The 23,514-nt window shown below is 37.0% G+C and overlaps 1 protein-coding gene across 4 annotated transcripts in view; it reads right to left on the bottom strand.

The window, feature by feature from the left end:
* Window positions 1-95: 95 nt before the first annotated feature.
* INPP5F (inositol polyphosphate-5-phosphatase F) overlaps window positions 96-23,514 on the bottom strand; it is a 45,238-nt gene continuing 21,819 nt past the window's right edge. Inside the window, exons 4-21 of one of the 4 annotated variants that reach the window (XM_074831407.1) lie at window positions 22,303-22,431; window positions 21,417-21,584; window positions 21,053-21,109; window positions 19,285-19,483; window positions 16,694-16,873; window positions 14,783-14,850; window positions 14,313-14,437; window positions 12,923-13,000; window positions 12,065-12,185; window positions 9,894-10,022; window positions 8,254-8,371; window positions 7,518-7,716; window positions 6,435-6,506; window positions 6,263-6,336; window positions 4,870-4,998; window positions 4,038-4,125; window positions 1,620-2,765; window positions 96-1,499 (exon numbers count right to left, since the gene is read on the bottom strand). In XM_074831407.1, coding sequence (XP_074687508.1) covers window positions 1,631-2,765; window positions 4,038-4,125; window positions 4,870-4,998; window positions 6,263-6,336; window positions 6,435-6,506; window positions 7,518-7,716; window positions 8,254-8,371; window positions 9,894-10,022; window positions 12,065-12,185; window positions 12,923-13,000; window positions 14,313-14,437; window positions 14,783-14,850; window positions 16,694-16,873; window positions 19,285-19,483; window positions 21,053-21,109; window positions 21,417-21,584; window positions 22,303-22,431 — 3,069 coding nt within the window. In that variant the 3' untranslated portion in view covers window positions 96-1,499; window positions 1,620-1,630. Of the gene's footprint in view, window positions 2,766-4,037; window positions 4,126-4,869; window positions 4,999-6,262; window positions 6,337-6,434; window positions 6,507-7,517; window positions 7,717-8,253; window positions 8,372-9,893; window positions 10,023-12,064; window positions 12,186-12,922; window positions 13,001-14,312; window positions 14,438-14,782; window positions 14,851-16,693; window positions 16,874-19,284; window positions 19,484-21,052; window positions 21,110-21,416; window positions 21,585-22,302; window positions 22,432-22,719; window positions 22,938-23,514 lie in introns of those variants that run through there. The other 3 variants (XM_074831409.1, XM_074831408.1, XM_074831406.1) reach the window with 3 other exon arrangements.

The following is a 23,514-nucleotide window of genomic DNA, read 5'->3' as shown; positions in this document are numbered from 1 at the left end:
TCAAGCCAGAGAAAGTCAGGAGAACCCACGCATCTTTGAAACTTAAAACCCCACAGTCCTGGAGTATCCTTTAACATCATGTGCCAAAACACACCTTTTGATTCCACTTTTTTTATTAAAATATCTCATGTATATTGCCCACATTAAAATACAGCAGTAGTTTAATTTTAAATATAGCCACAAGTAGACACTCAAAAAACCCAAACCCACATCACTTTAATAAAACAAATAAATAAATCAAATTTGCTTATCAAAGTTTCAGACCATCAGGGTTAGATGATAATCATTTCAGACGCACTAGAAGTCCTAAGACACTGTACTACCCTACCCATATGACACTATTTTCTTGGAACACCACGTGCAGCCTATCTACAGTACATGGACTAGAACACGGAGGCACTGGGTCTATCATGGTGGTTATAGTTACAAACCACAGCACAGTAAGATCCTGCTTTACAGTAGCTTTTGGATAATGTCCTATACTAGAATGGCATGGCAAGGCATTTCTGGGAAAGAGTAATTTAGATAGATTTAATCTTTTGACACACATAGATAAGGGTTGGTTTTCTTTATCCCATTCTCTGCATGAGGAGTGGATGCTTAGCCTTATCCTGCAAGTATACAAAGCTTGAGTTGGTAATGAATTTGGTTTTGATTAGATGCTGACAACTATGCTCTAATGCAACACTGATTTTATGAAACCATACACTTGCCTTCTGTTTTAGAAGTTACCTGGACTTCTACATCTGGACAGTTAAAATATAGCTTAAAAAAAATTATAGTAGAGGGACACAGTGCCTGAAGGTCAGGCATCTGGCTTGTCTTGCTTTACACAGACAAAAGTTACAGCTAATTACCAGTGTTTGCAATTCAGAAAAAAGGAAATAGGAATAGCTTTAGCATGGGCAAACAATTAGAGGACATTTGCTCCATTTCCCCTCACCTCAAAACAAGTGAGGAAAAAAAAAATCTACAAACTAAATTTGCACTGCAGGATCGTGGATACTTCAGATTGGATCAATATGCTTTATTTTTACTGAAAGTGTCCCAAGATGTGTGGAAAGAAAAAGGACAGCAAAAGAAATCTTAATTTTTGACTAACGTAATTAAATTCAACAGAAACGCATCAATTCCCATCGTAGAGGCACAATTCATAGAAAGCTGCATCTAAAATGTCAATGGAAACAAGTAAAAATACTAGTCCAAAAATAAATAGTGTAATTCACCGGTAAGTTATTTTGCTGGTACAGTGCAAGGTAAGTAAGGTCATAGAAGTGCAGTATCACCTTTTTAGTATAAATACTTTCTACATAAGTCAGAAGAGCTACAAAATTAGTCTCAAAAAATAACTGTGCAACACATTTAAGACAGACAGCATGCTTATTAAATCCCAGTGTCTAAGCTACCTGTTTAAATATGGTTTACTGTTCTTTTGTCTCAGCTGCCTGAAGGAATTACGAAGCTTGGTCAGAACCAAATTCACTTGCATCTCTCACTTCCTGTAAACAAGTTTTATCTATATTATTGATCCCAGTATTCAGTAGCAGTTCATGCCACAGTGAGACCTGATTTGATTTTTTTAGTATTGTATTAAAAGCCACAACTAGAAGAACACTTACTAGATGAGCAACTAGATTTGAATTATTCGTGTCTGGCATTGCGTAAACATTTCTTTCAGTTCTTTTTGTTTCATTTCATTTATAGCTTCTGGTTCTGCAGGGCTCTTCTGGACCTTTGCCACAGCAAAATTAATCCCTTGAGTCAATCCTGCTTGCGTGATGTTAGCAACCTGGACCATGGAACTGCGAATTTTAGCAAAAGGAGATACAGCTCTGCTGCTGCTACTGTCAGCTGGAGAAGGAGTCATGTGGAGTCCTGTCTCAAGGTTACCAGATACAGATACTGGGCTTTTATGAGATTTAGTGAAGTCAGTCCCACCAACAGCTAAGAGCTGAGGATTTCGTTCAGAAGACTGTACATCCAGCTTAGATGGCCTGGAAGGAATGTCTCTGATAGCTTCAGCCTTGGTTTCTGCCTTCTTACATGTATTATTGCTGGATGGATTTCTTATGTGATGGGGCTCTTGAGAACCAGCCTCAGCCTCCAAAACATCCGACATCTTATTTTGAGCATCGTGCACAAACCTCTGGCAGTACACATCAATCGGTTTAGCAAATTCCATCTCCGCATCGTCAGCAGAAGGCATGGGTATGTCTTCACAGTCAGACTGGCTGGCCTGAGACACGTGGATCTCGGACGGAACGTGAATGCTGATGTTCATGTCAGTGCTGCTTATAGACTGGGACCGACTGCCCAACCGTGGAGCCGAGGCAATGATACCACAGCTAGGCAGCACATAGTCTGCCTGCCCTATGTTCTCCAGAGAGTCAGTTAGCTGGTTGTCCTCATCGGATTTAGAATTACTCAGGAAGTCATCAGAGTGGAATGAATCATTATCTGATACTTCTGTATCAGATTCAGTATGGACTTTAGCATCTACCACTGGATTCTCTAAAGTTTCAAGGCTACTATCTGATTTCCAAAGATTCACTTTCAAATTTGGTTTTAAAAAATTGACTTTCACTTCAGGTTTGGTAAAGCTGCCTAACTTCCGAAGATTGCTAATATTTACATTGGACTTGGTTTGTTTTACTTTTTGATTGAGAGATGAGAACTTGCTCAGTAAATAATTCTTGCCTTGAGCCAGGGACCCTCTGTTCTGAGACCGAATGCCAATGATGTCTTCATGAGGTTTACTGCTCTTCCTGGAAGGAAAAAAAAAATCTCTAATGTACAATCAAGGGAGTCTCATTTATAAACACCAAGTATTTACCATCTTAGAGACTGTTTCCATAATAGAGATGGACATTTTTGTTACTAAGTTATTCTTTCCTTACATAATCATACCTATATAAGCTAATCAATTTTGAAACAACAAAAAGGAAGGTTGATACAGAATGGTAGCCAAGCAAGGGGGGGGGGGGGTGGAAATCAAGCTTCTGCAGGCATTTTTAGTTGTAGATGAAACTGGATTTGAATTCTCTGTATTTGTAACCCTGCCTTTATGCATATTCTACTCAGTAGCCAGATTTAGCAAACATCTAGTCTCCGGTACCTGTAAAAAATAACAAAATTTTCTTGCTCCACTTTCTACTCAGCTGGGAAAAGCATCTGAAATAGTAGCCCAATAATCAAATGCAGAAGAAAGTTATTTAAATGTGCCCTAATAGTTTTCACTTGACAATTTACAATTGTGCTACACGACATTTTGTAGTAGTTCATACAGCCTGATTTGGAAGAGCTCAGAATAATGCAACAGATCACACTTAAACTGGTAAAACATGCTAAACTTCAGCTAGCCATCCTCTCTTATTTCTACTCCATTGTCCTTTGTAAATTATTTTCTCACTGTTAACACCTCAACAATATTAGATTAAGGTTATTTCTGTTTAATTATAGACAATTGACTTAATTAAAAATACTTACTAGAACTTCTTAGGTAGTTTTCTCTATCAACTATGCCTTCATGTGCCCCCTTAATGGGCTTGCAAAACAAAAACTTCTGTATCATGCTGACTAACACTTAAAGAGTTCAGAAGTTTAACTTCAGCCATTTCTTCACACAAGACCTGTAATCTTATCTGGATTTGTTAAACACTCAACTGCAGTGGAATCCAAACCAGACTTACACTTCACAGGTTGTATTACTACAGAAGCAGACATTAAGTTCAGATAGGAAAAATCAAAATTGACAAACTAACCATGAACCATCTGATTTGCAATATGTTGTTTACATTTGGTAGTATATATTCTCTATAAGCACACATGTACAAAATAGTATTCTTGCTTATACTTTTAGATAAGCACCTGCAGACAGTTATTATTGGAAGCAGCACACAGACGAATTAACTCCTAGCACAGTACAGCTAGGGGCATTTCCTTGAGGCATCACATATGGCTGTTACCACATACTGTTACAGCCACTGAGAAGAGAGCAAAAGTGGGACCCAGAAGGTTCACATCATTTAAGTACTCACCTCTCCAGCTTCTTCTCAATAATGGGCACATCTAATCCCGTTGCTTGCTTTGTGATTCTCAGCATTTCTGCAATGCACTGAAGAGTATCTGAAATCCAAGTAGCAGCCTGTCAGACCCTTAAAAACCCCTTAACATCCCATATTCCAAAATCTACAAAGAAATAAGTCTAATTTTAACATAAGTTAGTTTGGTTTTGCTGGTTGTTTTTCCTCCTTCACCCCACAGAATAGTTGCACCTTACAAGCTCTAATGCTGATTTAAAGTTTACAAAATAAGCCTAAAGAACAGACTCTCCTTAAGCCCTAAATACTGGGTGTAAGTGAATCACTGTCAATTCATCATTTGTGGAAGGAAGAGAAGCAATTATTTTTATTCTAATCCTTGTTGACAAAACTCAGTGCTCCAGGTAAGAAGTGATATTTTTTCCCTTATTAGTGTTCATTTTAGTTAAACAAGCCAGAACATTTGTAGACATTGATTTCACTAAATAAATTTCTTCTACTCTTTAGGAGCTAATTTTAAGTTCATTTTATCATTTTTGGAGCAGTGAAGATCCATACATGGAAATGTCTCAATTCTAGAGAGACATGTTGCTTTAAAGCCACATCTGAAACTTATTTTTCTTTGTATTAAAACAGTAACATTCTAGTGCTCACACAGGAAGCCACATACAGAGGTTTTTTGCTGGGTCCCTACCCCACACAACTGGATTATATTAAATCTATCCTTCTTCAGAAGTTATTCTAAGAGCAATGGAAAAAGTGTTCCCTAGAGAAACACTGATATACTGAATACACTTTGATGTATAAAACTTTTACATATGAAACAAACCTTTTCCATCTTCTTCTGGGTTGCGTACCACAGCTCTAAGAGTGTGGAAATATCCGCTCATTTCTTTGTATTTGTAATGCAGCCTCATGCAAGAGAACTTGGGTTTGCCAAAGAGAGTAGGCTCAGGCCCTGAGAAATGAACCAGGAGATTAGAAATTTTCTTTAACCAAACACTGAAAGAGATATTTCAAAGACTACTTAAACATATGTAAGCGTTGACAAGTCTCTCGGCGTAAAAAGCTTCATGTTTTCTTCAGAGTAGGATAAACATTTTAAATATTTTCACAAAGAAACTAAATCAATTACTCACGAAAAGCAATTAGACTTTGTGTATATCTATTATAATCCAGTCTGATTGATTATTACAGAGCACCCTTTCAAACAGAAGAAAAAAAATCTACACCTATTACATCCTGTGTTTTAGGGTATGCTCCTGCAAGGATTAAAGGAAAAGCCAATATATTTTTACCAAGGGGAGAAATGTGAGTTTCATGATTTAGACCAAGCACTTCAACTCTCCAATGCACTGCATCAGATCTATATCATTAAATGGGGAGAGGGGTTGTTTTTATAAGGTATTTGGTCCAGATGTTTCAACTATATTCTGTACGTCAGGATGTATTACAGATCTCCACAATACACAAGTGAGAGACCTTTCCACTGAATTCTTAGAAATTCACTTAGAATAGTGAAAGTTACAGCAAAGAGCTGATGAAATCACTATGCATTGTGTAATGGGGTTGAACTCTAGCGAGGGGGGTGAGGCCACAAAAATTCCCCTCCCTTCTCTCCAACTGAAACACTTTTAATCTGTAAAGTCAGAGATAGCACATCTTTAATACTTCCAGCAGAAAATGCTGGATTTAGCCTGCAGATGTTACATTCTTTAGTCAATAAATAAGTTCAATCAGCATAACAAGGTGATTTCATAATAGCATGTTTCTTATCAGACCTTGAGAAAGAAGAGTTTTAGAAAGCCATGAAACAGATCTAAAGTACAATTCTGAACCAGCTTCTGCATTTGGATCAAAGAAAGAGTGCACTGAATGCACAAACCTGTGATTCATTACAGAAGTTGATCGAATTGTTACTGCCATTTGATAAATAATGAAATTTGTTTTGAGGAATCCATGGGGGGTTTTTTTAAGAGTTTGGAAGAGGAAAGATTTTAGAACCCTGCCAGTGATCAAAGTTCCCATTTCAAGCAGTAGCAAAAGACAGTAACTGGCATCCATTATTGGCAAGAAAGCACATTTCTAGCTACAGTGGACTACACAGGATACATGCAGTACACTGAGGCTTGCTGTTTGAATATATTTGTAGGATGCTTTGATAAGTGCTCAAGCTATTGTTAAAAGCATACAAAAAAAATAGATGGTGACTACATTCTTACCTATTTCTATTTTTTCCAGAGCTTCAAGACTTAACCTTTGGTATTGATTCACCTTGTCGATTTCATCATCATAACTAGAAAAAAAAAAGAATCAGAATTTAATGCTTCCTCCTAATCTAAAACAAAGGTACTAAAAATAAGCTACACATACTAAGAGAAAGTGGTAACTTACTAGGCCACGTAGTAAGCAGAATTAGAAAGTAACAGCAGAACATCCACGTCCTTATGAGTGGCATCAATGAGACTAAGGAAGGGAAGAAGAAAAATGAATACAGGGAGAAGGTTTTATTTGTACAGCTGCAACACATCCCCAGGGTATTTTAGGGACACTCTTACAGTTGAAGGCACATTACAACAAGAGGTTTCAATTATGGTACACTATCTTGAGTGATGCTGCTACCTCTTCACAGCCACTGAAAAACCAAGTTAGGTGAGACACTTCACAAGCCAAAACGTGATGTGTCATTAGACTTATCAAACCATAAGTGGATCCATGTAACCAACACTCTCTTAAACCTGGAGTTACTCAATAGCTCAAACAGGTCAGCAGCAGGTCCAAAAATAAACAGAAAACCCACAAGCAATTAAAAACACTAACAGAGAAATGGAAAAATACCTCAAGACTCAGTTAAGGTGATGAGTCTGTGCTTTGAATAGCTATCATAACATCCTGCTTTGCTATTTTTAGATGCTGAAGTTTAACCTGCAGAAGATCTAGTCTCTGTTTTTCAAGTTAGTGAACTCCGAACTTGGTAAGGAGACTTATCAGTGAAGTTAGTTTATGCTCACTACTTTTCATGAAGAGAAATCTAGGCTTTCCTACTACTGACTCATTACACAAGAATTTAATCTGATCGGATATGGCTTTGAAGTCACATTACACTTTCCCTATAAAGCAATAAGGAACAACAGATCCTCAAACAGTCCCTTCTAGAACTAAGGGTGGTTAAAAGTTCTCTTCGTGGTGCCTACCCCATTTTGGCAATATTAACTGAACGCATGCATTTCCAGGTGATGTCTCAAAGGTAACACCAGCATGCACCATTTTTATGGCACTTTGGAAAAAAGCACATGTTTAGAGGAGCTTTTCTTTTACAGTTACAAGTGTTCATTCCTTTCAAGGACTCTTCTCATTTTACAAAACTGTCCACTTGTATTCTGTTAACACATCAGCTATCAAAATCATTTAACATCAGTAGTAATTAACAGAGGTGTCATAGTACCAGCTGATCAATTATGACTTTATTCAACAAACCTTGGATCACAGTCAATAAGTGCCCATCCTCCATGGAATTTTTCGTCATCTGGTAAGAGCAGTTTCATGTAGCTCTGCAACAGCTGGCTGATCAATTCCTGATGGCTCCTCAGGTTCTCCTTGTGCAGGGCTTCGTGTTCTTTCTCTTTTGTAAATATGGAGTAAAGATCCTCTGTTACAGGGATACCCTGCATCAAATCTAAATAAAACCCACAAAATAACAAACAAGAAGCCAACAGTTAAGAGTGATATACAGCTACAGTCTGTTGATTACTTTGTAAATTCCTTCCAAATGTTTCCTATTTGAAGACAGTCTTGGAAAATGGTTATTCTTTCTGAATAGAATGTTGCCTGAAACTTAAAACCTAGTAGGTATAACACTATTTTCTCTCAGAGAAAAGCAAGAATTAACTCACCATTTTAAGAAACACTTGCTACATAGATTTAACTTTGTCTAAAAGAGAGATGTTATAAAAAAGTTAATGCTAAAATGATACTAGGAGCAAATTCTACAATGAGCTACACTGCATGTAATGCCTCTGAGTTGAGTGTTTAATCTCCAAATGGAGAGTGACTGTTCCATATCGTGTCTACTACACAGACATGAATATTATATACACTCAAGGTGCTTTTAAGCTTCAGGGAAAAAAAAAAGTCAGTCAGAAAGATAAAGCCAAAATGATTTTCATACTTTTCTAAATACCATAGCTCAGCTTAGTTGAAGTTGTGTTCTTACCTATGACTGCTTGCCTGTAAGCATCCCTGAAACGATTCAAGTAGTATCTGTTTGCAGAATTAACTCCATCCTTCATGACCCCAGCCAGCTTTCTTTCACCAGTCCTTGTGAAGTCACCCTGTTACACAGAATATGCGAATCATGAACATATGCAACTCTGAAGTAGCACTCTCAGCTCAAAAGCTTTGGTGGTCTGAAATTCAGAACTGAATAGATGACAACTCAGAAATTACGTTCGAGTAACTATTTCATATACAGGTTGAAAATACTGATTTTCAAGGAGCATCTACTTCTCAGGACATTGTTTGAATCTGCAGAGAATCTTACACTTTTGACAGACTTACAATTCTACATGAAGTCCTAATGGAAAACAGTAATCTGGACATATATGCCAGCTAATACTAAAGCAGAACTTTTAAGACATCAGTCACTGGGATGCTTGAACACATCAAAAAAAAAAAAACCCTTATTTTGCCTTTAATGTAAAAGGAACATTACTGGAACAACAGAGAAGATGGGAGCTTACTGAAAAATGGTTTTCATCTTCTCTGCTTCTGCTGCCAAAACAAGACAATCATAACATACTGAAGGAACATATCCTCACAAGCTCAGAAACAAAAAGTTTCTAGGCCATGGAAGGCTTAGAATTTGAATAAAAAGCAGTTTTGGTAGTTACGCTTCACTAAAGGATTCTATTTTCAGAGACACTCTGAACATTGGCACAGAGCAGTTCTAAAAGCCATGCCAACTGCTATGAAGAACATTTCAAGTGTGTTTCACTTTCAAATTAAAGGAAGCATCACAATTAAACTCAGAATAAATTTAATCCGCAAACCTCAAGAGTGAGTAGACAAATCTTCAAGCAGAATGGCTGAAAATATAGATCTATAAATTGAGTTCTGTGCTTCAGATTTAAAGTTAAATATTCACAATCAAGACAACTGTGTCAGGCTGGATTTTACTTTTTTTTTTTTTAAAAAAAGATCCATATAATAGATTAATCAAAGTTCAGTAGAGATATTTAAAAAGAGATTTAAGAGTTAAGCATTTCCACTGTAAAGTTTTTTCCAGTGCCAAATACCAGGAATACTAAAAATTGTTCTATCAGTGACAATACACAGAGAAAATAGCTCAAATTCTATGACTTTTCAAAGCATCAGGAGTGAATAGTAAGGAGTTTCATGACTGATTTCTTACCTTGACAGACTGCATTACAACTAAATTCAGAAAAGTCTTTAGAAAAAGTACCTACATATCCTGATCTTCAGTCCTTCAGAGTATTTTTTTGATGTATTGTAATTGCTTAAAAGTACTATAAACATGCTTAAATTTAAATAGAAGTAATGCTTAATGTAGATCTTAAACTCTTAGCTCAGCTATGGTTTGTATCTAGACATGAAACTAAAAGAATAAAGTTAAAATACAGCCAGCACTGCCACAGGATACCTGGACACTCAGGTCTTCTCCAATTCACACTAAGTGTGATACAAATTATGCTTCTACTGAAAGGCCTTGTATCTCTTCAAGACAAAAACATGCAGAATATTTGGCTGTTACACATACAAGAGTTCTCCAGTGCACGTAAAACCTGTAACATAACATACTAATAATCAGAACAGGTAACACTCTCCACCCTTTACCTTTAAGGCTGCTGTGCCAGCATACTGCCGGCTTATGGCATCTCCATTGTTCGCCCATATTATCTGGTAGATTCTATTGCATTTTACTGGCAAGGGCTGTTCTGGTGGCATCACACCCAGTTTTTTGAGCTGGAATTTGACATACACATTAATATAAGGTTCAAGGTAACAGTTCTCGATATCAGAGCTTGATAAAGAAAATGGGAACACTTGCCAAGCGTTTAAGTTTTGTATGATCTGAAAAAGGAACCCATTCTGCTAATTTGTCAGATTAAATTAATTGTTAGCAATGAATCACTAATTCATTGTTAAACATCATATCACTGGACACAGCAGTAATATATTAATTATGGATGTTGGAGTCAATGTTCCAAAAAATTAGCTGAAGGAAAACAAGTTACTCTAGATTACTCAAGATATACGAAATGTTTCTATTTTCTATAGAGAACTATCAAAGGAACAAACATCACATATCTTTAACACTGATAAACAACTTAATGTCTTCTATTGCAAAGGCATTCATGACCTCAAAGGTCTGAAAATAAAGAAATGGAATCTCTTTCCAGTTACAAGATAAAGCACACCAGATTCTTAATCTTTTGCTTCTAGACACTAAAGCAAATGTTAGTAATGGCTCCATCTTCAAACTTACACCTCCCTCAAAATAAAACCTTAGAACAACTGCATAGGTTGTGTTTATTACTAATGCTTGTGCATTTGGACAGTTACTGTTTAACACTGATACTGAAAGTAAGATATCTTACTCTCCCAAATAACCAGTACTTAAGTTTTCCCAAAATAAGTCTTGGGAATACAAACTTTAGTCTTTCTTTACACACACTAAACTGGTAAAGCAGCACATATATAACCACAGCATAGTCACTAAATGTTAGGGCAACTGCAGGGATAACTTGGACTAAATCATAGGCAAACCTCAATTTACAACCAATAAAAAATGCTCAAGCACTCTTTACAAGTTTGATGAAAATTGATACATGTCTGCTCATTGACTTTGAAAGCCCCATCAAGTTTCCAGCTGGGAGAAAACAAGTCCTATGGTTCCAGGGAAGTGCAAAGGTAAAGTACGTGTAACTCTTAGTCTTTCACTTCATATCAGTCACCTTCCAATGCTTAGGGCATTTCTCAGTTATTAATTGATTCCAAAAGTACTTCAGCTATAATACAAGAATGATGTAGCACATCACAAGCTACCACTACAGCAATGATTACTGAAGTCCTCTTCACAACAATCTATATAACTAGATTTTGAAAGATTGCCTTTGAACTCTGAGTTAACATATGTAGAAATCCTGTTCTGAAATAGTGACTGTGGGATTGCTGGTCCCACCCCTTGTCCCCAGTACTCCTTCTGTGTCAGGAGTTCATAAAAGCAGATGACAAACAGGAACTGCCAGATACAACAGTTAGAGCCACTCATTCTTCTTCCTGATGAAAGACCCACTTCATCCTCCGTCCTTCACTCTAAGCATAGTCAGGTTTGTTCATTTAGAGCCCGGCTGTAACTGAGGCTTCAAAGTTTCAGTTACAGTACTATTAAGCCTTCACAAGGGAAGACAATTGTCACTGAGCTTCTGTGTCAAAAAGCAAATGGAGGGCAGGGCAAAGAGGAGGAAGACTAGAGTAAGGACTCAGTCTGCTTGGAAATGCCTTCCCTATACAGGTAGAACTACTCCAGAGCATAGTAGTCAGCCATCTGAGATATTTACACCGTGAATTAATTATTCCTCTACACACAGAAGAGACAACTAATCTCCCTACCTGCTGCAGTATTTCACTTCAAAGGGGCTAAAATAGCATCCAACTTCTAGTTAGATTTTAGTCCTTTAACATCTCATCTGGGGGAGGGGGATGTTTTTAAACTTTGTATTACTGCATAACTTAAATTGACTAGATCAAAACAAGAGAACCCTCTCCAAGATGTGGACAGTCATTTCCTCTCTGAAGAGGACACTAGGCATCACTGTTTTAGCGTGATTTCAAGTTATTTTAGTTGTACATATTACTTTCAGCTTCATAGCTCTCCAAGTAGTTTGCAAAGATCCTTTTCAGTAGAGGTTAGTTTAGCATTTTTCAAACACACAAATTCGCCCATGAATACAATTAAGTTCTGAGGTACTGAGTACTTGAAAAAGTACAGTGGTTATACATGCCTGCTGTTCCATGACCACTCTTGCAATAGCAGCCTGCACAACATTGGTACGATCCAGACAGTCCATGCAGTTAACTCGAAAAATTCCTTCCTGTTTACAAATCACACCAGCTTGATCAACCCTTTCAACAAAGATAGAGCAAAAGCATACTGAGACACTTAAAATCCAGAGTAATTTATCAGCTTCTATGAACAGTAGAAAGTTTTACACATGGAATACTATTTATAGTTGCACTCATCACCCCAGTCACATCCCACTCAAATACTCTTGTTCCCACCTATCCTCCTTCTTAGTCTAGGCTAGATATCCAACATTCATCCTATTGGGGCCATAAACTTGATATGTAATCAGATGTTGAATTCAATTCATGCATATATAATACAAGCCTTCAAGAGAGAAGGCATTTAATTTCAAAAACAGGAGCCAACAATAACGACAGCAACATCTCACTCACAAAATACATTGAACAATATACAGGAATTGATTGAAGACTGCAGCCACACTCATTACCGAAATGCATGAACTTCAATCAGTACAAACTAAAGGTCAAACATGCCCACTGTTTTCAATAGTAAGGTTGGCATTTAGGGTTTGTGGGTCAAATGTGAAGTGTTTCACATTAAATATAAGAAACCCTAAAAGTGTTAAATGCAGTAAGCCTCAGGCAGAAAACAGCACCTAAGAATTTTTGCTGTTACGTGTGTAGGACACCAATACTTCAGAACACAGACTCTGACACACAAGCTGAGCTAGGAATATATAGTATAGCAGTTATGCCAAAAATCAAAGCTGCTGAATATATGGGGTTTTTTTTCCTACAAATATTTCACATTAGTCTAAAAACAGTTAAGTACCTACCAGCACCACTTCATGTCAAGAATAATATCATGAATGGCATCAGTCAGCGTTTGAACGTTTTCAAACTTCATTCCTCGGCTAAAACACAGAATTTCACAGAAGTCAGTTTGACCTAGAGTAGTGATTTTTCTTTACTTAATTATTTTATTTGTAATGTTAACAAAGCTAATGTTTTGGTTAAGTGGGAGAGACATTCTCTCCTGCAATAAACTTTAAATAGCAGCCAATATTCAGAACTATTTTAAAGTACAGTTCAATATCTAAATCCAAGGCAAGAGATTCAGATCTTTAAATTCTCAAGAACTTGCATTCTTGAGTGCTGCTTCCATAAGGAAGAGCAAGTGTGCAGCTATTCAGGCATGTGCAACACACTGTTCTTATTTTAGGCAGTGTCTCAACAAAATTAACCACTACAAATTTGAAACTGGTATGGCCTGCCCTGCTTTACCAGTGATTAGGCAGAAAAAACACCCACAGACACATCATCCCCTCCTACCCCCACGCCACCAGGTTGTTTGCAGTATCATTCTCTATTCACTCATGCTCACAGTGCAAAAATAAAGAGTCCTGGTCACTACATCAGTTCTTAGGAGAAAAGCAAACAAACAAAAATAAAAGCTCATTTAAACAAAACCTTATAAAATCAATTCAGGACGTCAACAGTCCTATTAGAAGTCTCAAAGGCCATTACTACTTTGAGGGGTTTTTCCCCTCCTTTTCCCTCCCCCTCTCAGACAATATCTGCTAATGACATTCAGTCAGTAATGCCTACCCAGGCCAGATGCAATCCCTAGATTAAGTTAGGAAATGAAGATTAAAACAGTTTTTAGAACCCATATTCATACACAAATGCAGTCTGCTTGAAGGAAGCATGAGAAATACATGCCTGTGTGACAGATCACATGCTTGGGCACATGAACACTGCACTAGACCATGCCAACAGAGCAGAGTCATGAAAACTGCAGCTATTTATAAAGGTCCTGAAAGAACCCATCGTATGCTTATAGAAACAAACAAGAGAAACAGAAGGATGGCTTGTAGTAAAGAATTAAGAGCAGAATGCTGCAGTTTGAAAAGCAGGTCAGCCACAGTGTTATATTCATAGCATGTTTAAGGAAACTCTTGCTTCAAACGCATCACAGCTTCTAAGCTTTGCCTAATAAAAACTGCATATTTAACAGGTCAGAGATACAAGATCAACAAACAGCAGTGCTTGGTTACCCAAACTTGAACTTTTACAGTGCTTTAGTTTACAAAATGTATCCTTCCTATTTAAAAGAAAAGTGTTTCATGCAGAAATAGAAATAATAATAGCTTTTCTCCTCCCTTCCACTCTTCTTTCATGATCATAAAAAAAGATGCAAAGTGACATTTTTAAAAGGTTTCTTACCAGTGCTCATGGAAGTCAAATGAAACATAAGTCAGATTTGCATTATTGTACAGAAGAACTTGTTTAAGGTAAGCATCTCCAATAATCTTCTCTCTGCCTGTCTGATCCACCAAATTAATAATAACCTGTTCAAAAATATAATAATTTAACACTTGTCATCTGCTACACAACTTGCTTAGATACATACAATGGAATAAAAAATAGCTCAAGAGTTAAAAGATTCGTAGGCAATATTGAAGTTACAATTTTTGCTATATTATACCCAAGATCAAACAAACTCCAACAGTTACCTGCCTACCTGAATTTTAATACAAAGAAGCTATGAATTCACAGGACAAGTACACAAAAGTGGGGCTTCCACAAGCTTCTAAAACCACAACCCATATCACCAACAAGAACAACAAACTAAAAACATTAGCTTTCAACACCTGTACTTTCATAAGATGATTATTTTATCATGTAGCACTCACCTGCTTTTTGTAGTTTTTCAGCTGTTCTTCAAAATGTGCACGAAAACAGGACACCGTTTCATTTTCACCTACAAGGCAGAGCAGCATTAGACAGAAACAGTCTGTTCAGCAACAAGCCCCATTTGAAGTATTAAATCATGCCCAAATCTATACTTTAAAAAAACCAAGACAGCTTCATTTAAGTACTTGGACACACAACGTAACACACTGTACAGAATTACTTTTAATTGTCTTTCAATTTGCTCAACTTCAACATTGTTCTACTACTATAGTGTACAGGAAACACCATTCTTAAATTTTGCTTTATTTTGCTTTTAGTGCAGAGCAGATTGGACAAAATTTTAATATTTAATAACCCTGTTTAATCCCTTTGCATACGCACCACACACTCACATGAACACCTCCCAGATGAGGAGTGCTTATATTTGTTTTGCATCTTTTGAAAAAGCAAACTGAAGTATAAGAAAGGTTTGAAAATTGCAAAGGGGGCAGGACAAGGGATAATAGTGAAAGTGTTATCCAGTTCTAGAGAACAAAACTAAAACCCAAAATGCTATCCAACTGATTCAAGGCACCACTGATGCCTCAATACCCCAATTCCTACCTGTAAATCTATCAAATTAAGTGTAATTCCTCAATGTTTTTGAAACTAATCCTATTAGGAAAACAAACAAACAAACAAAGAGATGAACAAAAAAATTGTTCAGCTCTATAAACAGGTGTCACAGCACAAGCTTTCAGTTGGAACTAATCAAGTGTTGCTTCCAAATATTGGGGGGGAGGTTCGGAGTTGTTTGATTTTCCTCACTTTATGAATTTATTTAAATTCCCATTTCCAAGGTGTGGCAACAAGTCATTGCTCTCCAGTAATCTCCAGATTGTTTGGTATAAAAATCACAAGAAATCCTGATCTGTTGATGCATTTTCCTTAAGTTTGCAATGATAACAACTGCCTGTTGATTTAAGATTATGTGCTTTGCCCAAGTTCCTAAGCAAGCTCAAAGGCCCTTTTTACTAGGTCTTACTGAAGACACAGGGGAAAACAGTCCTTTAACTTTCCAACATCACAGTCCCCTCTGAAAGAGCAGATTTATTTTTTTATTTTCAGTCCTAAAAATAGTCTTCAATGGCAGAAGACCAGACCTGCTAATGCTAGAGGAGAATATGAAGTCAACACACAAGTTAGACTTGGAGGAGTACATACTTGTGATCTAGGATGCCAGTCAACCCAATTCAGTGGCAGTCTGATTATACAGGATCGTGAACATACTAGTTTCCTTCCAAGAAAAGTTTCTCCTTTACAGTTCTAAACCTAGAGAAGATTCTGTTGACCTCTATCTTTTAAGAAAGTTCGGGCTATGAATATCTAGTTTGTACAAACATCCACATTTCCCAGTCTCGTCAATATTCTTACATGTCTCAGTTTTTGCATTATCTTTGAATGGAAAAGGAAGCAATTTAGATATGACAAAGTCCACTAGATAGCATGTAATTTCAGAGAAGACAGAAGAACACTACAAAACTGGTGTTATGTGAAATGTCTGTTTTCCCACATTGAAATAGCAGTTCTTAATGCAGAAGGAACCTCAGCATAAGTTAAGAATATCTTTGTCCACCAAGTTAAGAATCAATGTCTAAGGAGGTTCTCAAAAGAAGTCAAATTGTCTCCCTTCCCAACCCAGAAAACACTGCAACGAGTAAGATTAAACATAAAACGGGTACTTCATTAAATACTGAAATTCAAGACAATGGATAAGAAGTCAGAGCTCTGCATAGTTGCAGTTAGACTAGGAGTTACTGTTATTCCTAGCTTCTAGAAAGTGCCACTGAAAGACTAGTGGTAAAGCAACATTCCAATGAACCTACTTCTAAGGGAACTCTGATCTTTAGGTATTCCACTCAAATACTTACTCTTGTCCAGTCGGGGCCGCGGGTTATATCTATATCCAACTTGGCTCCAGAAAACAGGCACAGAGCCTCTCGTTTGTATAAATGAAAGAGTATGATTATGAACATGAATCAGTTGCTCCGTCTCAACATAATTTGCCACATTTCCATTTTTATCAACACCTCTTCGCTTATACCGCATTCCTAGGAGGAATGAGAATGATCAATTCATACTTAAGTAATAGTCTTAAACATTAATAACTTGTGTTACTGTTGTCAAAAACAGTAAAAAACAACAGTTCTAGACAAAATCCATGATCAATGGTAAAAGTCACTCCTATCCTAGTCTAATCCCCAAAAGTTATGTTAATTATATGGATAAAGTTTATTTACTGATATACTACAAGCAGCGGAAAGTAAGTTGATGCGGCAAGGCAGTCTACTGGCAGTATAAAGTCACAGATATATTTATTCCACACTAAAGGATAAATTACTTCCTGTTTTGTCAAGTTTTGCAGAAAGTTTTACTTTAGTGCTCAGTATTCTCCATGAACCTAAGGCCACTTTTACTGATAGATGCTCCACTTCTCGCAATAAGAGATCCCACAAACAGCCCAAGAAGATCTGCATGTTCCACAAAACAGAAGACATCCTGCCCTCATTTTAACCTGTGTAACTAATTCTGCACATTAAGAACTGATACTGCTCTTCTGACTACGTGGTTTTTGCCTAGCCATCTCTGATCTGATCATTAAACAGAACAGATAAGTGTTTGCATGTGGAGGTTTGCATATCCCTTCCTCAAAGTAAAGTACATCACCATTTCAGAAAGGATGCAGGTGGTAGCAAGGGATGGAGAAAGTAAGTAAAGAGAGTTGAAACAAGATTCAAGGCCATGGTTTATAGCACAAAAATTCAGTTCCACAGAATCAAAACAACTCTGTTCCAAGTCCTGAAGTAGCACTAGACCAAACTTTTGAACTGAACCGCAACAGCACTAGGTAAGGAGCTAAGGACTATGGGAGAGAAGGGAAGAGGTTAGAAATAGGGAAGCAAAAGGAATATAAAATACCTATCATAGGGACCTTTATAGGGTCACAAAATGTCAGAGCAGTATTACGACCTTTAAGCAAACATGGGCTTTTAGACCAAAGATTCAGACACCCTTTACTTATGTCCTGCCACCAATAATGGCCCTTACACCAAAACCCAAACTAAACCATTGCCCAGGAAACTTCAGCTCTCTTTTAACATCTCAACTTTTGCAGACACTAGGCTCTTACTCTCTTAAGCTTAAGAGCAGCTGTCTTTACCTCATGATACCTTTCCTTAAGGTCTTGGGCATGTTGATAATTTAGTGCAGTGGGTTTGACTTTTTTTTGGTTTGGTTTTTTTTTAGTCACAGACAAGCTGCCTGACAAGTAAAGAATCAGTGTATTTAACATAGAAGTATCTTAGGCTTTCAAATCAGTGTTTCCTCTGGGTTTTTTTTTTTAGGGGTGGGTTTTTTTAACTACAATATTTCAGAAATGAAAACACTTTAAACTCTTGGCTAAAATTATGTATTACAGAACGAATTAAACAATCCTATAATTATTCTTCAAAACATCAATTTACTGAAAATTTTATTTTTATGTCAAGGGGGAAAGTTCTACACAGTTTATGCTCTGGACGAGCAATCAGATGAGCATAGTGTCATTAATAGTAAGAGGAAAGCAATAAGAAATTTTCCCTCTGCAATTCAGTTTCTGTATCTGTAAAACAATTTAGTATAAATAAGGCATACTGCAAATTAGGTACTACCCCGAAGCCCTCAAGTATTTACTCCGAGTTGTTCTAACAAATAATTCTCCTGGGAACTGAATTAAATGCATTGAAGTGAGCTGTGGTACAAAGGCCAGTCCCATATTAAGGTAAGGAAAAAAAACCCTGGGGAGCGTGGTTTTTTGACATGTTAAAAACCTGACTATGTAGGAAAGGAGTTGGACACAGTAGAGAATATCTTAAAAATCTTAAAATGCTTAGAGTTGAACAGGATCTACTAAAGTGTAAAGGGTTCAATCTTTCTTTCTGTGTGCTAAGGAAAGGGAATAATCTTTTTTTGCCTTGCTACTATTAGCATAAGTCAAATAAGGTGCAAGACTAAAGTATGGTTCTTATTTCACACCTTGGACCTACATAAACATCTCTTGCAATGCAGGCACGCACACACACGCCTTTTCAAGTCTCTATTCAGCTGCTGTCAAAGCCCTCAAAGAAAAACCTGTGAAAACTTAGCTGTCACCCAGGCCTACTGAAATACATCAGGACAGAACTGTACACAAGGTCCTAATCAACATATTCTTTGCAAAGATGGAACTTTGTCTCAGAACTGTGTCCTCCAAAGATGCATTCAGTGCTCAAGAGACTAGCGAAGTTCACGTGGTAACCACTCTAAGCAACAGCTGTGTAGTGCTGTATGCACCATAGCCTTTTCTTTTCCTCCTATAAGCAGGAAAGGCTGTAGCACTTTGACAAAAGCTATCTGCTGAACAACACAGCACTCAAGTTTTATCTTCTTCATCCCTCTCCAGTGTTCAGGAACAATCCCGATACCTTGAACTATGTTTGCCTACCAGCTCTGTGCCGACTCCGGCGTGAAATAAGTGCCACCAGAAATGTTGGATGAATGTCATCTACACAAGTTGATTCCTGAGGAGGAGTTTCAGGACTGCTCTTATCATCATCAGAAGATTCACTATAGTTTACTACAAGTTCTTCAATTTGCACAAATCCTTGTATGATGGGTATAATCCAGAAGTCCACTTCAGCATTCTGAAGGTTACAAAAAACATTTACATTCTGTTGGTTCTATATTACCTACAGTTATTTCTGCCATTTCTCATGTTTATAAACAGTTGCTTCACATGCTTTTCATGTTTTAAGAAGTTTTTGCCATATCCTTGTCTTATTTCTGTAAGAGGTACCAGCAGTTTTCCTCCATTAGTTGTAGGGCTTTTAAATCAGTAGGAAGAAAGAGAAAGCAATTTAAGAGTCTTCTGTGGAGATTAAGAAAGCTGAATCAAGGCAAGGCAAAAAGCCTTCCTTACTCCCAGCTATCTAGGGACAGAAGAAAACCCTGCAATATTTAAAAACTTCTTGTCCCGTTTCCCCAAAGGGAGTTTTCAATACAATGTTACACCTGATGTTTAAGCACATTAAAAGCTTGAAGTAGTAACTTCTCACGTCAAAGACAAGGATAGTCAGTTCAGGTACAGCAGGAAGTATAAGTAATTTATTACCTAGTTTCTGCTTTAAGGTAGTTTCTACAACACCTATGTGGACATATAGTATATTACATTTATATAGGTCAATAGATAAAAATTTAAAATTGTAATGTTGTTAGCCTGTTTTCAGCAAAACATATTAACATAAGCTTTATGTGGGCCAACTTAGTACCCAAGCCAACTGGTTCAGGGCTCTGCACATTAGTGCTTTGTCACCCTAAAACCTCAATTTCTTAAACAGAGTTGAGACTCCAATTCCCTACTAATTCAAGGTTATCCATTTACATCTTATAACACGAAAAATACACCTAAACTCCTGCATTATACACAACTTTTCAGGGCATCTAGGTTTACCCTGCTCTGACTCCATAACCATTAGAGTATGTAAAATTATTAATGAGAGATGCAGAGCACAAGGTAAGGATGTGTGCTGTCATCTTTAAAAAAAAATCTAAGACTTGGTCTAAGCTGGCATGTATTAGTTAGTAACTCAGTCCTTTATCATCAAGGTCAATTTAAAATGAAGTGAGATCATCTTTTGAAGATAAAGAGTGGTTGTTCTATGTTTATGTGCTCATTAGCCAGGAAAATACTTTATCTACTCTTAACAGCTGTTCAAAATAACTTGTTCTACACTATCGTCACACTGACCAGCTACTCTGTTCAAGGAGAAAAAACAGTATTCTCCACTTAGGAAGACAAAATCTTGTCTCAAGAAAACCTTGCAATTCAGTTTCTTTTTCTGGCTCCTCCTCCTTATCAAGTTCAGCTCTGTCCAGGGATTTTCTATTTCACAGATTAATACATCTTAAGTTTACCTTCAGAAATCAGCACAAACATATCACACAAGTTATTCTGCATTGTTTTATTATAATGAAATTTTAAATTCCATTGATGTTCATTCATTAGCAATGACGACAGGCTAACTAGAAGGCTGCTGGAAAGCTGGCTGATAGAAGAAGGTAATGTCAGCTGCTCGGCTTCAGAAGGCACAGCCCTGACCCTGACCATCTGCCAAGCAGGTTTTTAAGTAAACTTCTGTGAGGCCTTAAGTAAATATTTCAACTAAAACTAAAGAATGGTTCTCATAATACACATCACTAGAAATGAGACTCACATCAATGCTGATGAGATCTTCAATCATGTGCTTGTTCCAAAAGAATCTGTCATCAACCTGTTTAAAAGAAAAAGGGCAGCTTTTGCAATATTTTAATTAAGGTTTGGCAATATCTTTGGTAAAGACACCAATGTTATTCACCACAACTGTACATACATACATAGTGTTCACTGCTTCTGAATATAACAGCTCACTTTAAGACATGCTGCTGGAGACTTTTGTTTCATTTCCTTGCACTAAAGCTGGTTACAGGACAAGATCTTCAGTTGCTGTAGATTATACCAGCAAAGAATGTGACCAGTCAAGTCTGGATCACATACGTTATTGAACGGCATGTTTACCAAAAGGAAAAAAAAAAACTTACTTTTCGCCACAGTGGTAAGTTAATTTTCTCACACGCACTCTGCCTCTGCACAGAATTTGTTAGGTCATAGGTCAGGCTGTAGTAAAAGGAGTCTGAATCCATGAACATTTTGAACAACTCTTCCAATAATCTCTTCTCCAGCCTCTCTTTCTCTTTGCTTTCTTTAATCTGAAAGAAAAGTAACGGCTTTCTTACGTCTTTCTCTTTGATTGAAAAGGACATCAGCCATATTTGCTAAATACCATTTCTAACCTTGTAGGACAAACATTTTCCCATTGAGAAGCAGGATCTCAAAATTCCTAGCAGAGATAAAGACAAGGGACAGCATCTTCAGAAATACCATGGTATTACTTTTAGCAGTAAGGGCATTCAAAGCAGCTAGGCTCTGAAACTTCTGGAGCTTCCATTTAAGTGGTATGCTTCAATCTCAAGAGTTTAAGAAATATTGCATCTACCTGTTCTAATTTTAAATATTGTTTGGACTTTCTAACCCAAGCCATTACTGTGTTAAAAGCATTTCGATAAGATTGTATGGTGCTCTCTCAGGAGCTGTGCACTAAATTTTGTCTCCAATTCTATGTTATGAGATGCTTATGCAGAGCAATTTGTAGAAGTTTAGAATCCCATTAGAAGCTAATCCTGGTACAAAGGCACTCTATTAGTAATTCTACCAAAATTACATAATAACAAAATGAAAAATCATAGAAGAGCCACAGTTAAATAATCAAAAATTAAACTGAACTTCAAGACAGTAGGTGCACATTCTGCAGTTTTTCACTAGTTCTCTTTTTAGGTCTTAGTACTCCATTTGATGATCCACCACAACCTTTGAATTATCAACTACATATTTTGAAAAAAAAATCAAGAAAACAGTAGAAAGCTTTACCTTCTTTTTATTTGGAGCAGACACATTTGATTTAATTTGAGTAAGAGTCTTCAGCAGGAATTTTGTGTCATCTGGGGACTGTGTAATCTTCTCTGGCTTGTTTATCCCAAAATGGTGCTTTTTACAAAGCTAAATAATAATATTGAATTAAAGCCAATACTTAAATACTCTTTAAAAAGTTCAGGGAAATTTTAATTGAAGTCTACAAAAGCAAGACTGCAATGTCCACAAACCTAGGGAAGACACTCTAATACAGGGAAAACATGCAAGTTTACATCTATAGCATAATTCTCTTTTTTTATAAAAGGCATTTTCTCCTATGATTGTGAGAATGCCTGCCTCAATTTGACATGACTTGACTATCCAGACCCACCTCAACTTCCCACACAAATTACAGTATAAATCAGTATTACTCACTTATATTGTTTTTCCTTTATCCATTCTCTTTTGAAAAACATTCTGCAACATTTAAAGGAAGGGTTTCCCTTGAAGCCAAGTTGTAGAATTAAGATTCCAAAACAGGATGGAAGCAAAAGCATCCATTAACAAAAAATATACTCTCTTCTGATTCAGAGGGTAAAGATATGACAGCTTCTTCCCCCAAAACCACAGATGAGATATTCAGGGATAACCTCAGGAGTAAGAAATTTGAAGTATTTGAGAGAAGGAATTGCAAATCTGAGTTCTTGTACCAGTTTCTCAGCACAGAAGCACCAAGCTGATGTGGTATGTTCTTGTCTACATGACTAAGAACAGGAAGGTATTAAATCTAGATTAAGGCATATTCTTCTATCCCAGACCTTGGGAGGTTCTAATGTCCAGACTCTGAAGCAGTGCTTCAGCAGCTTTTCATGCTCCCAGAGTTCCACCAAAGCTTTGGAGATTCCATGTTACTCTCTCCCTCTTCAGGGAAGGGTTCTCATGCTGTCAGACAGACACCATAGAGACTATCGCAAGTCATCCTGTCCCTCCATCATCATCCCCTCCACCACACACGTTCAAAAATGAAACACAAAGCCTTGAGACAGAATTGTTCTCCCAACATTCTACTAACCACCATGTAGATCATCTTCGAGTACTGGGATTTATTGAAGGTCTTACCATCCTAGTCATTAAGAGGTAATCAGGAAAGCTTTTTTTCTAAAAAAGTAAAAAAAGCAAGGTTCCTGTCCTAGTTTACAGCTTTGTCCCTTTAGATGATTCCAGTGGATT

Source organism: Strix aluco, chromosome 7 (genome assembly GCF_031877795.1).
Source record: "Strix aluco isolate bStrAlu1 chromosome 7, bStrAlu1.hap1, whole genome shotgun sequence".
NCBI lineage: Eukaryota > Metazoa > Chordata > Aves > Strigiformes > Strigidae > Strix > Strix aluco.
Note: the sequence above shows the minus strand (reverse complement) of the source record. Positions and strands in the feature narration are given on the sequence as shown.